We start from the raw sequence: 15,762 nt of genomic DNA, 5'->3' as shown, positions 1-15,762 counted from the left end.
ACACTGGGGGGAGGTAGTGGCGGGCAGGATTGGGTTTAGCCTGGCCAAACGTAAACGTTGCTCTCTCTCCTAAGGATTGGCATCAGGACGGGGAAATGAACGTCTACAACAAACTCGTTCGCCGCTTGGAACCACAGCATTCAGGTAAACTGCACTGCCTGCTTCACGCGACTTCTCCCGCAAGTTTGTGGGTGACAGACATGCGATTGCGGTCAAACAAACTATTTTTCGAAGTGACGTTCGTGCAACGAAGATCGCCTCTGATTGGTTAGTCATATCGTAGTCCCGCCCTAAAGCATATCCAGCTTTATCGTCTATTTTCCTCTAAATGGGACCATAATTCACAAAACGAACAATATTATGTATTGAAGAAGATATGTTTGCTGCAACATTAGTCATGATAACAGGGAGTTTCCTCGTTTTCTTCCTCGAAGCTAAAGGACTGCATATGGTACGTGCAAGTCTGCCAACACATATCTTTGAAGTTTAAAGGGGGGTATTGTGTTTTTTGCTTTTCTGAAGCCAAAAAACCAAAGGTAAAGATGCTTAAACAGGGTGGAAAACCTCATTTACAAATGAATTCAGTGAAAATCAACAAAACCACCTTTGCTTGCTCAAAGGTAAGACGCTAACTAATTGTAACTAGTAAGCGCAACATTACCTGTTCCTGAGTGAGACACTTTTTTGGTACCATTAAAATTTTCTATTGCTACAAACTACTACTACTACTACTCTGTACCTTTCTAATTGAATGTCAATGATATTGAATTGTTAATGTTAACTACTGCGTACAGTTGTGATTCACAACTGTGTGCGAAGCTAGCTAGGAAACAAAAGAGGTGCATGTTAACTATAAGTAACTTGTGTTTTAACTAGTAGTAACTAGTAGTTATATAGTATATATTATATAGTATATATAGTTTATATAGTTTATTATATAGTATATGTTATATAGTAGTTTAACTAGTAGTTGTATACTGTTTGAGGCTGGATATGTTGTACAAATGAACTGACAAGGCAGGAGGTACCTGATGCTTGGAGGTGGTGGACCACTGAAAACCTCAATCCACCTCATTGTCCACCTTTGTTGTTATCTTGGTAACACCAAGTGTAGTAATAAGATGTGGAAGGTGCAAGAAAAGCACAGAAATTGTGATATTATGGTGGCAAAAACCCTGTTCTCAACAAGACTAGTCAATAACTACTCTAGACTTCCCAAATTTAGTGGAGCGAATGGATCAAATTCTGATGGTGTAATAAATAATTTCGCGGGGTTTGTGACTCTAAAAAAATTGAAGCTATTGATTTACAGGCGTCCCTTTCACATTGTAAGTCTATGGAAAAGTCTTTTTGGCCCAATGGCAGTACGCAATGGACACCATTGTTGCAATCACACGTTTTTGCCACTATGTCAAATTTGCTTGAGAGCTTGGCGCATTCCCTGGGGGCACAGACGGATGCGGAAGTTCGTGGGCGTCTGCTCAGACTGCTGGCAGCTGATTGGGCTTTTATGGAAGTGGGGCAGGAGCTAAATTAGAGTGTTTAGAATGAGGGCGAAATGAGCAGTATGCACAGTATGGTAAAAAATACACATTAATTACAATAAAGATTGTAGAATTTTCTTTAACTGTGTCACAAGTGATCTAAGTCACTCTCTTGGAAGACACAAAGAGATCAAAATAAGATGGACAGCAATTAAATTTAATCAAATGTTTTTATTGTGGTTTATTTCACATCATATTATATGATTAGACACAGCCCATCTGCTGGAGTTCTTTATTCAGCCGCCTCTTTTCCCTGCAAAAAATAGGCAATTGGTAATTTTTTCAGTCACAAAGTATTGATTTGATATATTATTTATTAAACTGAAATGTGTATTTACAAGATTTACCTTGCCAGAGTCACGGCTCTTTGCTCTCAGTTTGTTGACCTGGGACTCTGCAATGTCAGCACGCTCCTCAGCCTCCTCCAGCTCATGCTGGATCTTCCTGCACTTGGACAGATGAACGTTGGCCTGCTCCTCCTGGAATACCATACAGATTGACATTTTTGAATATCCAGAAAGAGCAAAGGTCTGCTTTGTGTAAAATAAATCTACAATTTTGTTCTCCTTACCGCTTCCTCAGCCTGCCTCTTGTAGGCCTTCACCTTGAGCTGCAACTTGTCAACCAGATCCTGCAGCCTGGTGACATTTTTCTTGTCCTCCTCAGTCTGTGATAGAAGATATAGATTTGCATGTTTGAATATTTTAATGCGGAGTATATTGGATTGATTTATATCCCACATGGTAAATCTTATTGTGGTTGTACCTGGTAGGTGAGCTCCTTCACCCTCCTCTCATATTTGCGGACACCCTTAACAGCATCTGCTCCACGTCTCTGCTCACCCTCAACCTCTGTCTCAAGCTCACGCACCTTCAAAAAAACAGCAAATTCATTGAATATTCAGAGTTCATGTTTTTTCTTACATTTGTTTGACTGTTCAAATCTTAACATGACTTTCTTACCCTAGACTCAAGTTTCTGGAGCTGCTTCTTGCCACCCTTCATGGCCAGGTTCTCAGCCTCATCCAGGCGGTGCTGCAGGTCCTTGACAGCGACCTCCAGGTTCTTCTTCATCCTCTCCAGGTGAGCACTAGTATCCTGCTCCTTCTTCAGCTCCTCAGCCATCATAGCAGCCTAGAAGAACCAACACTCAATGTTTACCAAAATGTGAAACTAAAAATAGTTATTTGCAGTTAAAAACAGAACAAGTGAAATCTAAACCTACATCAGTGATGGCCTTCTTGGCCTTATCCTCTGCATTCCTGGCTTCCTGAACAGTGTCATCCACTTCACTCTGGACCTGGACCAGGTCAGTCTCAAGCTTCTTCTTGGTGTTCAGGAGGCTTGTGTTCTAAAAGATTAGAAATTAGTTAAGTAATCACTTGCCTGACATTCACAATAGATTGGTCTATTAGTAGAGAAATGTATAAAAAAGTGTTCACCTGGGAGTGCAGAAGTCCAACACGCTCACTGGCGTCCACCAACTCCTGCTCAGCAATTTTGCGGCTTCTCTCTGTCTGTTCCAGAGCAGCTCTGAGTTCCTCAATTTCAGCCACCATGAGACCATTTCTGCGGTCTACCATAGCAGCTTGTTCCTTGAAGTCATCCTGAGCTCTGACAGCATCATCAAGGTGCAGTTGTGCATCCTGGTGAAAAATATCAGGCAAATATTAATGTGGATGCTGAAATGAAGCTGCACTGAGTAGTTTGGACATAGTCTGGACATTAACACTACCTTCAGCTGTGCCTGCACGTTCCTCAGCTGCTTCTGGGACTCAGCCGCCTGGCGATTGGCGTGGCTCAGCTGAATCTCCATCTCATTCAGATCTCCCTCCATCTTCTTCTTGATTCTCAGGGCATCGTTCCTGCTTCTGACCTCAGAATCCAGAGTACTCTGCATGGAGTCAGTCACCCTCTGGCTGTTCCTCTTGATCTGCTCCATCTCCTCATCTTTCTCTGCCAACTTCCTGTCCACCTCACCCTTAATCTGGTTGAGCTCCAGCTGGACACGCAGGATCTTAGACTCTTCGTGTTCCAGAGTTCCCTAATGATTTTAGTAAGAAATATCAATTCATTTCTGCCTTCAAACCTTCGACAATATATTTACCCATGATCAAGAAAATTCTTTCGTAAAAATGTACCTCAGCCTCTTCAAGAGCTGTCTGGATCTCAGCCTTCTCTGTCTCCACCTGCTTCTTGGACTTCTCCAGCTCATGGATGCTCTTGCCAGTCTCACCAATCTGTTCAGTCAGATCTGAGATCTCCTCTGCAGAGAGATGTATGCATTTTATATTGATAAGCCTTAAAAAGCCTCAGATGCATACACATGTTGAATACATGCAGCTGTTATCTGATGAGAACTCACGTTGAAGGTTCTTGTTTTCACGCTTCATGGTCTCCAGCTGATCCAGAGCCTCTTCATAAGAGTTCTTCATCTTGAACAGCTCAGTGCTGAGAGAACGAGCCTCCTTTTGAGCTCCTTCAAGCTCGGCCTGACCCTCCTCATACTTCTGTTTCCACTCTGCCAACACCTGAATGAGACAATGCATAGAGTTCAGTTGGTTATGTGCATTAGATGATGACCATAGAACGATGGCAAAAGACAAATAAATACATTTAGTTCATGGTTTGTTTGTATAGTATGGTAAAGTATATGTACCTTGTCAAAGTTCCTCTGCTTCTTGTCCAGGTTGGCAGCCAGTCCATTGGCCCTCTCCACATCAATCATGAGGTCCTCCACCTCACTCTGGAGCCTCTGTTTGGTTTTCTCCAGAGAAGCACACTTGGAATTCACTGCCTCAATCTGCTCCTCAGCCTCCTGAAGGCGCTGGGCCAACTTTTTCCTGTTTGAAAAAAAAAATTTGTATCTTGTAGTGAAATCCTATTTCTAAAAGTATAAGAACTTGCAATGTGAGTTCTTCCCACATTATGTAACATTTACCTGAAATTTGAAATAGAAAGACCGTATCGGCCCAATTATAAGATAACACTTCAAATAACTTCGACAACAATTTCGGTTTGTATTATGTTTGAGAAATATAAATGTGTATTTACACAACAGGATATGTTAATTATGAATGGAGACTATGGATGTAAAATCAGTGTTATATCCAGCCTAACTTTAGATTGTCTAAAGCCTTCATGTTCGTAGGATAGCAAGTCTTTTCAAATCAGTTCATATTCTCTTAGAATTGAGTAGCCCTAAAACTGTTGTCAAATGCTACTTGCACTTGGGTGTCAGTAGCCAAAAGCACAATTTCACTATTGAGTTTAGGAATTTGCCATTCTTATACCGCATGACTGGACTGTGTGTAAACTGCAAAATAGTGGCCATCTAGCACCCATGTGTGTAATAAATTACTAAAATGTGCAAATAAGTCACTCATACTAGTACTGCAGTTGTCAGTTGACTAAAATTGAAATGCTGCCCTGGCATGTAATTATTCTAATGTTACTCACTTGGCCTCCTCAAGCTCCTCAGTGCGCTGGATAGCATCAGTTTCATACTTCGTTCTCCACTGAGCCACCTCACTATTGGCCTTGGACATTCCACGCTGCAGCTCGGCCTTGGCCTCCTGCTCCTCCTCAAACTGCTCCCTCAGCAGATCACAGTCATGGCGGGCTGATTGCAGTCCATGAGCAAGAGCATTCTTGGCCTGGTGTGAGAAATAATATTGAGTGAGCAAATTGTCTAAATAACACACATACAGCTTATCTTTCCACACTTAATGGTTTCTTACCTTGACCTCCTCTTCAATCTGTCTCTTCAGCTCCTCAATCTGCTGTGTGAAGGCCTGTTTGCCTCTGGTCAGCTGGGACACAAGAGCTTCTTTCTCTTCAATTTGACGGCTGAACTCACCTTGCGGGAAAGATGTCACAATGCATTAGTTTATGTTCCCATTCACAATAATACACAACAGATCGTTCAATGATAACTTGCAGGTACCATTTTCTGTCAGGAGACGTGCTTTCTGTCCACCCATGTCATTGATTTGACGGACATTTTCATCATTCTTGGTCTTCAGTTCACTAAGTTGGTCCTCAAGGGTACGGCACATCTTTTCAAGATTTCCCTAACAGGCAAAATAGAGCTCAATGAAGTGATCAGCTTTTATTTACAATATGAATGACCTTATTGACTGTACTAATTTGATTATTAAATCAAAACACATTTAATGCATTGTGTACCTTTGCTTTAGCAACAGCCTCCATGTTGCTGGAGAGGTCATCAATCTCCATCTTGTATTCACTCTTTTCCTTCTCGAGCTTCTGCTTGACACGCTGGAGGTTGTCGATCTGCTCTCCCAGCTCAGCAACGCTGTCAGCCTGCTTCTTGCGAAGAGCAGCGGCAGTGGCTTCATGCTGCAGAGTGGACTCCTCAAGGTCACGACGGAGCTTCTGGAACTCAGCTTCACGCTTCTTGTTCATCTCAATCTGAGCAGCAGTGGCACCACCGGCCTCCTCCAGCCTCTCACTGATCTCCTCAAGTTCCCTGGCAAGGTCAGCTCTCTGCTTCTCAACCTTGGCACGAGCAGCACGCTCAGCCTCAATCTCCTCCTCCAGCTCCTCAATACGAGCCTGTTGAATGTAGGTGTGTTGTCTTTCAGTTAACTTTCACCTTTAATACACAAAACATGAAATGTATGCAGTAATGTTGTATGTAATACAATATGTCACCTGAAGCTCTTTGATCTTCTTCTGAAGCTGAGCACCCAATGACTGCTCATCCTCAATCTTGCTAAGGAGCTGACTGATTTCAAAGTCCTTCCTGTGAGAATAATAGATAAAGTACATAGTAAGAGTTCATGCAGTTGGCCAAAACTTTAACATAAAACAGTTGCTGTAAAAACTCAAAAACACTGTTACTTTTTAATTTTCTCCTCAGACTGCTGCTTGTCATTCTCAAGATCCATAATGGATTCCTGGGCCAGTTTCAGATCACCCTCCAGCTTCCTCTTGGCTCTCTCAAGGTCCATACGCAGCTTCTTCTCTTGCTCCAGAGAACCCTCAAGCTGAACATTGTTGTAAAGTTTAAGTTATCACGTTCAAGAGAGATCTTGCTTTGCCAATCCAAGTGACTCTGTGTACTTACGTCATCCACTTGCTGCTCAAGCTTGGTCTTGGCCTTGGTCAGAGTGTTGACTTTGTCTTCCTCAGCCTGCAGGTCATCAAGAGTCTGCTGATGGGCCTCCTGAAGGGCTTTCTTTTCCTTGGTCAGCTTAGCAATGCTTTCGTCCTGAGAGGCCATCTCCTCGGTCAGGTTCTTCACCTAAGTTTGCAAGAAAGATGTTGCTATTATATGTTAATCCTTAAATGTTTCTTGATCTGCTAGACATATTCATATTTGCAAACCTTGTTCTCAGTGGCGTGTTTCTCCTTCTCCACTTTGGCCAAGGTAAGCTCCAGGTCATCAATATCCTTCTTAAGCTCAGAGCATTCATCCTCCAGCTTTCTCTTCTTGGCAGTGAGCTCAGCATTGATTTCCTCTTCATCCTCCAGTCTCTCAGTTGTCTCTTTGAGTTTGGCCTCCAACTGAATCTTACTCTTGATAAGTCCTTCACATCTCTCCTCGGCATCTGACAGATTTTCTGATTCCTAGTTCATTTTATGAAAATACACGTTAGCACATCAACAGTGAAACACATGAAAAAGTACAACTCTCAGTTGACGTGTCGTTACCGATGTCACTTGCAGCTGCAGATCATTCTTCTCCTGCAGAAGGGACACCATCTTCTCCTCCAGTTCCTTCTTCTTGGCCAGGGCAGCAGCCAAGTCAGTTGTCATCTTCTCATAGTTCTCTTTCATCTGGGCCAGCTCCTTCTCAGTTTCAGCACTCTTGAGCAGAGGCTTGATCTTGTAGTACACCTTCATCCATGGCCAGTGTTTCACATTCATGAATGAGCGGACGTTGTACTGGATGGTGTAAACGGCATCCCTATGGAGAAGAAGTTGCTATTACAGTCCAAGTCATTTTTCATTATTCACTCCATGATTGTGTGCTCAGAATTAGCCATTTTCAACATGCCTCCGCTCCGTCATCTGCACAAACTCCCTCCTCATGAGGAAAGCACGGCAGAGAGCCTGAGTCATGGTGACCAGGGATGCCAGCTTTTCATCTCTCATCTCCTCAAGGGTACCCAGCAGACCTGCCTTGAAGAACACCTGAACAAAAATATTAATTCACTGAAGGTCAGCGATATGCACAACACTAAACACTGAACTCTAAAAGACTCAGGATATGGATCATGATAAAGATCTGTAACACTGTAATATCACAAAAAGATGAACGATAATTATGCTGAATGGCTGAAAGCAGCTGTGTTTTTTCATGAAAATTTAGATCCTGTATGGTAATGTTAGCACTCTGACAGGGGTGAATTTTGCTAAATGTCAAGTGAGTCAGACTTGTGATGACTGGTGAGTTATGGAAACAGGCTCACTCAGTATACAAGTACATTCTGAATTTGGATGCAGGAATGATCTATGTAAAATATACTGCAGCTTATTAAATTTGTAGTCATATGTAGAGCACAAGAATTATTTAGAATCTCGTTTAGCTTCATCAGGATCAGATTTCGCAACACTTTAATACAGTAAACAATGAAAGATAATCATGCTACATTGCTGATGACAGCTGCATTTTTCCATTAATGAATCTTCAGTCGCCTATGATCACATTAGCACTTCTACACGTTCGAGTTTTGCCAAATTCCATGATAGTCAACCTTTTAACAACTGTGTTATGGTCATTTCAAAAGCAATTGAAATTCATTCAAGTTCTGAAGCAGCTGCTTTGACAAGACAGGGTCACTCGATGTGCATTCTGAATTTGTCAGCAGCTGTCATCTAAATACAAAGTACTTAGCAATCCATATTGGGTGAATAGACCATACCAGAATCAAGCAATAAATTATAGAACTGTCTTATGGCAAACAGAAAAATAAAAGAAGTGGAAGAAATAGGAGAAGTTTGTGCCGTCTACTATTATCCATATGCCAAATTTGGTGAAAATCTTGAAGTAGGTGCATGGGTTAAAGTGTTTTCCTTAAGATATAGAGTACCCACTACAGAAAGAAATTGGGGTATAAGTTTATTTGCTCAAAAGTAACCAGGCAAAATGTACTGCCTCTTTAATGGACACATGGTGGCAGTATTTCCCTTGATTCTTGGTCTTTGGAAAAGGATACTGATGAAGCACTGATAAACATAACCCACTGCTGCTTACCTTGGTGTGTCCAAATCTGTACTGGTCATGATCAACATCAATTGACCCAAGCAGCTTCTCTGAGGCCTTTTTGTTGTCAATGAACTGGCCCTCAGGGATGACACCAGCATTCAGCACCTTGTACCTTTTTTATTAGAGAGTTAAAGGTCAGTATGAGCATTTTCTTTTCATCTTCTACATCAAATTTCTACTAAACTATCCACTGATACCTCTGCTTGAAGTCAGCATAGGGGATTCTGCTGGGGAAACCTTTTCTGCAGATTCTGATACCCTCCAGGACACCGTTACACCTGAGCTGGTGGATGACCAAAAAGTTCTCCATCAGACCTGTAAAATAGACATTTCTTAATTATTTCCATGAAAGAATAGTTTATTAATAGTGGCTCAGTCTCTTTGCAATACAAAATTGAGTAAACCATATCAACAAAACCAAACCACTTGTCAAATTGAGATTATGTTCTCTGTATGTACCTGGAGTCTTCGACTCATTGGGAATCAGGCAGCGCACAAAGTGAGGATGGGTGCTCCTCAAGTTAGTCATCAGCTTGCCCAAGTTCTCCTGTAGATGCAAAAGGGTAGCTCTTGTAATGAAATGTAACACTTTTCAGTTGCATGAACTGGTTTTACACCAAAGTTTGCAATGCTAAACCTCACCCTAAACTGTGAGGACACAGTCTGCATAGAACCACCCTTCTTCTTGCCTCCCTTCTTGCCACCACCAGACTCTGTGGATGATTTGAAGTAGACATGTAAGTAGACATTATCACATCCTAGATAAAAATATACAATATCTACAACTTAAGAAGTATGTCTGTTATAGTTAGTGTCATACCCTCAACAACGGGAGGATACAGAACAGCCAGCAGTTTAACTGGAGACTTCTGGTACAGCTGCACCACAGACTCATTCAGTGGATCCTTGTTCTTGTCCAGCCAGCCACTGATATTGTAGTCCACGGTACCAGCATAGTGCACCAGGGAGAAGTGGGCCTCAGCCTTGCCCTTGGCCGGTTTTGGTTTCTCAAATGCTCTGTTTTTGCCGAGATGCTGGTCATACAGCTTGTTCTTGAAGGATGTATCTGTTGCCTTGGGGAACATGCACTCCTCTTCAAGGATGGAGAAGATGCCCATGGGCTTGAAAAAGGTGGGAAGAAGTACGTCATTAGGTGATACTTAACGTCAAAGTAAGAACAATTACGTAGAATCCCACAATTAAATTACCTTTTCAATCAGCTCAATGCAGGCAGCCAAGTCCATGCCAAAGTCGATGAACTCCCAGATAATACCCTCCTTCTTGTACTCCTCTTGCTCCAGGACAAACATGGTGTGGTTGAAGAACTGTTGCAGTTTCTCATTGGTGAAGTTGATGCACAGCTGCTCCATGCTGTTGAACTGTGAATGGACACATAATCAGCATTATGTCTTGCAAACAATAAGAATAATTAATTAATGAAAAGTATCAGCTGCTGAATAGTTTGAAATGAAGCTTACATCAAAGATTTCAAAGCCAGCGATATCCAGGACTCCAATGAAGAACTGCCTTGGCTGTTTAGTGTCCAACATCTGGTTGATACGGATGACCATCCACAAGAACATCCTCTCATAGATAGACTTGGCCAGGGCAGGCACAGCATTCATCACCTTAACAAAAGAATATGTTTTAAAGTCAGTCAACACTTTGTACAACACTGGATTACTGGTACTCTGAACTTCTTTCATTGAGATAAATGGCATGAAAGGTCCAAGATACAAAAAATTTACACCTAAAAAGATCCTTAATTGATACTACATCTTGCATTTAGCATTCAACACTCACAATTGAGAATGGTAATAAATTTACATTGTCATTGCATTTGTTTTTTTGGTAAAACCAACATACCAACATGTGTTTTTTAATGATAGGACATGATTCATTCATGTTTACCTGAGGCACAGTCTGTCCCTTGGTGACAAACTCATTTCCGACCTTCACTCTGGGATAGCACAGAGCCTTCAGCATGTCAGCAGAGTTCAGACCCAGCAAGTAAGCAACCTTGTCAGCATCTGAAATTAGTTCAGTGATTTACAATTAGTACAGGCAGTATGTGACTGTGATTGTCCAACATGATATAAGATAAACTGCTGTGATTAAAAACTCTAATGTTATTTGAGTGTTTAATCTGAGTGAACATTAACCACTCACCCTCTGTGCCATCGGGCTCAGCCTGCTCCTCACGCTGCTTCTGCTTGAACTTCATGTTACCATGGTGGAGCACAGCACCAGTCATCTTGTAGATGCTCATTTTCTCTTCACCAGTGAAGCCCAGGATGTCAATAGCATTCTGTGTTCAAAAGGTGTCCACACAAAGCATAATCACTTTAGAACATGCATTTAAGAGAGCAGTTGTAATGTTGCATTGATGCACAGAATATATTTTAGTATTTTGACATGAAGGTCACGCACATCAGTGGCTTCCAGCTCAACTTTGTCATCAATGCTGGCCACAGTGATCTGACCCTGACTGCACATGGGGAAGTCGTAGGGGTTGGTTGATATGAGTGACAATTCTAGAGATAAAAAAGATGACAAGTTCAGTAGATTGCTTCATATGAAAAGTGAGTAGATTTGCAAGAAATCAGTCTGTTTACCAATCAGCTCGGGCTTGTGGTTGGTCATCATCTGGTAGAAGATGTGGTAGCCTCTTTCATCAGGAAGCTGGAATGTCACTCTAGACTTCTCCAGCAGATCTACAAATGTAGTTCATAAGTCAGAGCCTGTCCGCTTCTCAATTCCAGTCATTTCTAGTTACTATGAGGATTTTACTTACATGTCTCAATATCAGCACTAGACAGTTTGCCAGTTGCGCCGAAATGGATTCTGATGAATTTACCCTGTTTTGAACAAAGCAAATTTTAACATCTCTCTACATGGACAATCTATAAAGTTTCCTCTCTCATGAGTAGAAGTCAGTCCATACTTACAAAACGAGAAGAGTTGTCATTCCTCACAGTTTTGGCGTTACCATAGGCCTCCAGCAGGGGATTGGCTGCAATAATCTGATCCTCCAGTGACCCCTATAATGCAAGTTCAAAGATGATATTAGAAAATTGCTATTTTTTCTCCAGGAAAAATATTCCTCACATAAAGAACACTGAAATGTAATTATCATTCAGTAACATTCTCCCACCTTTGAGGTGTCCCTCTTCTTGTCTCCACCAACTGAGATTGTTGCAAAGTACTGGATGACACGCTTGGTGTTCACAGTCTTTCCAGCACCAGATTCTCCACTAGGTATAGATACAGCGTTATCAGAATTTGATCAAGATGTTTGATCATAGGAAGCAAAGTCAACAAATGTGTAACTTACGTGATCAAGACAGACTGGTTCTCCCTATCTGTTAAATGAATAACAAAGGAATTAACTATGTTTTTCTGCAGCAGGAACTCCATCTACACTGTTATGGTAATGGCTTACCAATTTGCATGAACTGAAAAGCGTTGTCAGAGACAGAGAAGATGTGGGGTGGAGCCTCCATACGCTTCTTGCCTCTATAGGCAGATACGACTTCAGAATCGTACACTGGGAGCCACTTGTAGGGGTTCACAGTGGCACAGAACAACCCAGAGTAGGTCTGAAAGTAATGATAGAGATTGAACAGTTACCTCTATGTTTCCTGCAAGTGTGGCCATTTTCAATATTTCTCTTTTCTCATTAGGCAGGTTGTCTTACGTAGATCATCCATGCTGCATAACGCTCTTTGAGGTTATACAACACAGAGGCTTCATTGAGATGGGTCATCATGGCCATGTCCTCAATTTTGTCAAACTTGGGAGGATTCATTGGAGAGACGTCATCTTCTTTGACTGTCCTCTCCTGAAACAGGACATGCATGACAATGAGATCTGATCATATTAAATGTCCAGTTGACTCTGACTTTCTGATACTAACCTCCTCAGTGTCCAGGACTTTGACAGTGACTTTGCCACCATCTTTCTTGGTGATTGTTGCCTTCAAGTACAGCTCCTTGACATCAGCCACGTAGCAGGCGGACTTGGCATCAAAGGGTTTGCTTTGAGCCTCAATTCTCTCCTTCTCTGGCTTACGGAGGTAAATGGCAGCTTTGCCGTAAACGGCCATCTCCGCGTCCGTACTCATGGTGGCGGCTTTTGTCTGTCAGATAATAACAGAGACTTAGATACATGTTTTAACTCCTTATAATTGAGCAGCACTCTATTATTCAGAAGAATCTGATGTCAAATATATCCACATTATCAGTAACATTACAAGTAGGCTTCAGTTGAGATATTTTCAAAATCATTTTCAGACTTCAGACTGTGGCTCAGAAGTAGAGCAGCGTCCTTGACATGACACTGAACCCTAAATTGCTTCATCACTGTGTGTGTGAATGATAAGCTTCCTCCTCATGGCCGGTTGACAGCCTACCCTCATTGCATGAATGATGCGTGAATGATTGAATGTAAATGTAGTTAAAGTGGTTGAAAAGACTACAAAGGCATTATACAAATTCAGTCCATTTACTACTTAGATTTTATTAAGTCTAAATACTGTTGGAAGGATGAATAATTGCCGACATTAAATTAGTGAGAAATAATGTACAGATATATCCCATGCTTATGAAGAAGAGTAAAAATTCTCAAGTTGTTCTTACCTGACCTTCCCTCTGTCAAGCTTTCACCAATCCTGTTAAAGCAGTTTCATATTTGAGTAGATGATGATTCACTGAACAAATATTTCCATTAACATGAATTCATTTTAAAATGAAGAACATAATACAATGACATAAAGTATAAGAAAGAGAGGAAAGAGTTTTACCACAGGCAGGAACTCAGGTCTTCTGTCACACTTACTTCCACAAGCCCTCCTTTTATTGAACAGGGTTATGCTGAACCAGCAGAAGTTAAATAGGGTGTCCATGCCAAATGTGGCAAGGAACATATGTTCATGGTATACATCTGATGTTTCAGGTGTCAATTTTTATGACCAGTTCTTGATGTTGTATTGCTTCATTTGTGCTCTTTAACACATTTTCCATTTTACAGAAAGTATACTGCTTTTGAAAAATACATTATAGTTCTATTTTTCATGATAGTTAAGGTAATTAATTTGATTAAGTCATAAATAATAGAATTCAATGTAATTGCTAAATTTGTCTGTTTCAATTCTACTGTCAACAGTTTTACAATGAATCTATCGTATTTCATAACTTTTAATTGTTTAATTGTAAACCTTGTATTGTTCATTGATTGATTGATCAAACAAAATATTCATAGATGACTATAAAGTAATCTTTGGTACTTTTCATTAGTATTCCCAAAAATGAATTGGCGTTACGGATGCTGAATTCAAAGACATTCTTTTCTTTCCTCCACCTTCGTGTCCTCCCTCTTCAACACTTTACCAGCTGCTCTCAATCCATGTTTGGGCTGTCGTTGCTGAATTTAGAATGTTCCTTTTCTGTCCTTAAGCAATATACTCTGCTTTTCACAAGCTTACCAAAGGAAGAACAGAACATGTAACATAGACAGATTATTGTAACAAACCCCTCCTCCACAGAAACAATACTAAGAAAATAAAACAAGATAATGTAGAGCATGCTTATGGTTCAGACATTCCTTATAAAACATATACTTATTCATAACTTAGAAATATTAAATCAAATATATTGTGACAGCTTTTGTTTGGTTGATTAGTGGATGTGGTTCAGTCTTTTAAATTTGTTGCAGCATGAGGCTGTACCACACCATTTTTTAACTCAAAAACCCTAGAGCAAAGATGCTGGATATGGATTACACAGTGTGGAAATCCTAATTTAAGGCATTCCTTTATTAGTCCCACAGCAGGGATATTCACAATTATAGTATTATGAGTATTATAATTAACGTTATTCAGCCTACTTTGTTCGCTACTGTTTATGTTAACGTTGTTAATTACTTTGTCCTGTTGCATTTATTGTTGATAATTATGTGCTAAGCTAGCTAGCAAAGAAATGTGGTGAATATTATATGTAAGTACTTTATGTTTTAACTTTAAGTGAGGTAGTTGTATAACGTTTGAGGTTTTATATGTTGGTCCTTCATTTGTAAAGTCAGGAGGTACCTGACAACTGGTGAGCCTTTTCCTCAATTTTAATATCCTCTTCATTCTCAGTGCTCTGCCAACAAAATAAATCTAACTTTATTCATACAGCACTTCATAAAGACAAGTTAGAAAAATGCTTTACAATAAAAATAAACAGATAACAAAAATAAGTGGACATGGCAGCTAGTGTATGTATGTGTATATATGTATATATATATATGTGTGTGTGTGTGTGTGTGTGTATGTGTAACAGTATATACACACACACACACACACACACACACACACACACACACATATATATAACTATAAAAACACAACAATTACTGGCAGTTAAGAAAAAGCCAAATGGTAAAAGTGAGCTTTAAGAAAGAGGGAGTTCCCCAGCTGAGGGGCCTGAACAGCAATGGCAAAGCAAAGTAAAATTTAGTGACAAGTTGAGCTCTTGGAACCATCACTAGGGCCGTGCTGGAGGATCTCAGGTGGCAGTTAGGCTTATAGGGAGTTAACAAATTACTGACGTAGGCAGGAGCCTGATCATGCAAGGTTTTAAAAACAAGTAGTAAAATCTTAAAATCAATTCTAAAATTCACAGGAAGTGCAGCAAGGATCGGTGTAACATGGTCTTGCAGCAGTGTTTTCTATCAACTGCAGTCTATAGATATTTTGCCTGCAGATTCCAGAATGAAGTGCATTGCAATAGTCAGTGTATATGTAATGTGATGATGTAATATATGTATGTATGTATATATATGTGTGTGTGTGTGTGTGTGTGTGTCTATGTATATACATATATATATATATATATATGATTTGGAAAGTACTACAGTGCGTTCCAAAGTTAACAGAGACTTCCTATTAAAATGTGGACAGGAGTCCACAATAGGCTCTCTTACTTCTGAATTTAAGTGCTGC

The 15,762-nt window shown here is 40.5% G+C and overlaps 1 protein-coding gene across 1 annotated transcript; it reads right to left on the bottom strand.

The window, feature by feature from the left end:
* Positions 1-1,727: 1,727 nt before the first annotated feature.
* On the bottom strand, positions 1,728-12,915 carry LOC139201720 (myosin heavy chain, fast skeletal muscle-like). Its single transcript, XM_070831116.1, has 39 exons — positions 12,697-12,915; positions 12,478-12,621; positions 12,223-12,379; positions 12,115-12,142; positions 11,935-12,034; positions 11,729-11,821; positions 11,575-11,638; positions 11,396-11,494; positions 11,211-11,314; positions 10,950-11,088; positions 10,692-10,810; positions 10,259-10,408; positions 9,989-10,159; positions 9,601-9,901; positions 9,423-9,493; positions 9,240-9,327; positions 8,978-9,095; positions 8,769-8,892; positions 7,569-7,705; positions 7,223-7,478; positions 6,896-7,138; positions 6,636-6,812; positions 6,410-6,555; positions 6,221-6,311; positions 5,732-6,121; positions 5,490-5,616; positions 5,284-5,402; positions 5,003-5,199; positions 4,203-4,386; positions 3,909-4,074; positions 3,685-3,809; positions 3,279-3,587; positions 2,986-3,189; positions 2,769-2,894; positions 2,507-2,677; positions 2,310-2,414; positions 2,116-2,211; positions 1,892-2,023; positions 1,728-1,797 (listed from the first exon to the last, which is right to left on the bottom strand). The coding sequence occupies exons 1-39, from the start codon at positions 12,901-12,903 to the stop codon at positions 1,777-1,779; spliced, it is 5,799 nt and encodes a 1,932-aa protein (XP_070687217.1). The 5' UTR covers positions 12,904-12,915; the 3' UTR covers positions 1,728-1,776.
* Between the last annotated feature and the right edge of the window lie 2,847 nt (positions 12,916-15,762).

This window comes from Pempheris klunzingeri, chromosome 5 (assembly GCF_042242105.1).
Source record: "Pempheris klunzingeri isolate RE-2024b chromosome 5, fPemKlu1.hap1, whole genome shotgun sequence".
Classification (NCBI taxonomy): Eukaryota; Metazoa; Chordata; class Actinopteri; order Acropomatiformes; family Pempheridae; genus Pempheris; species Pempheris klunzingeri.
Note: the sequence above shows the minus strand (reverse complement) of the source record. Positions and strands in the feature narration are given on the sequence as shown.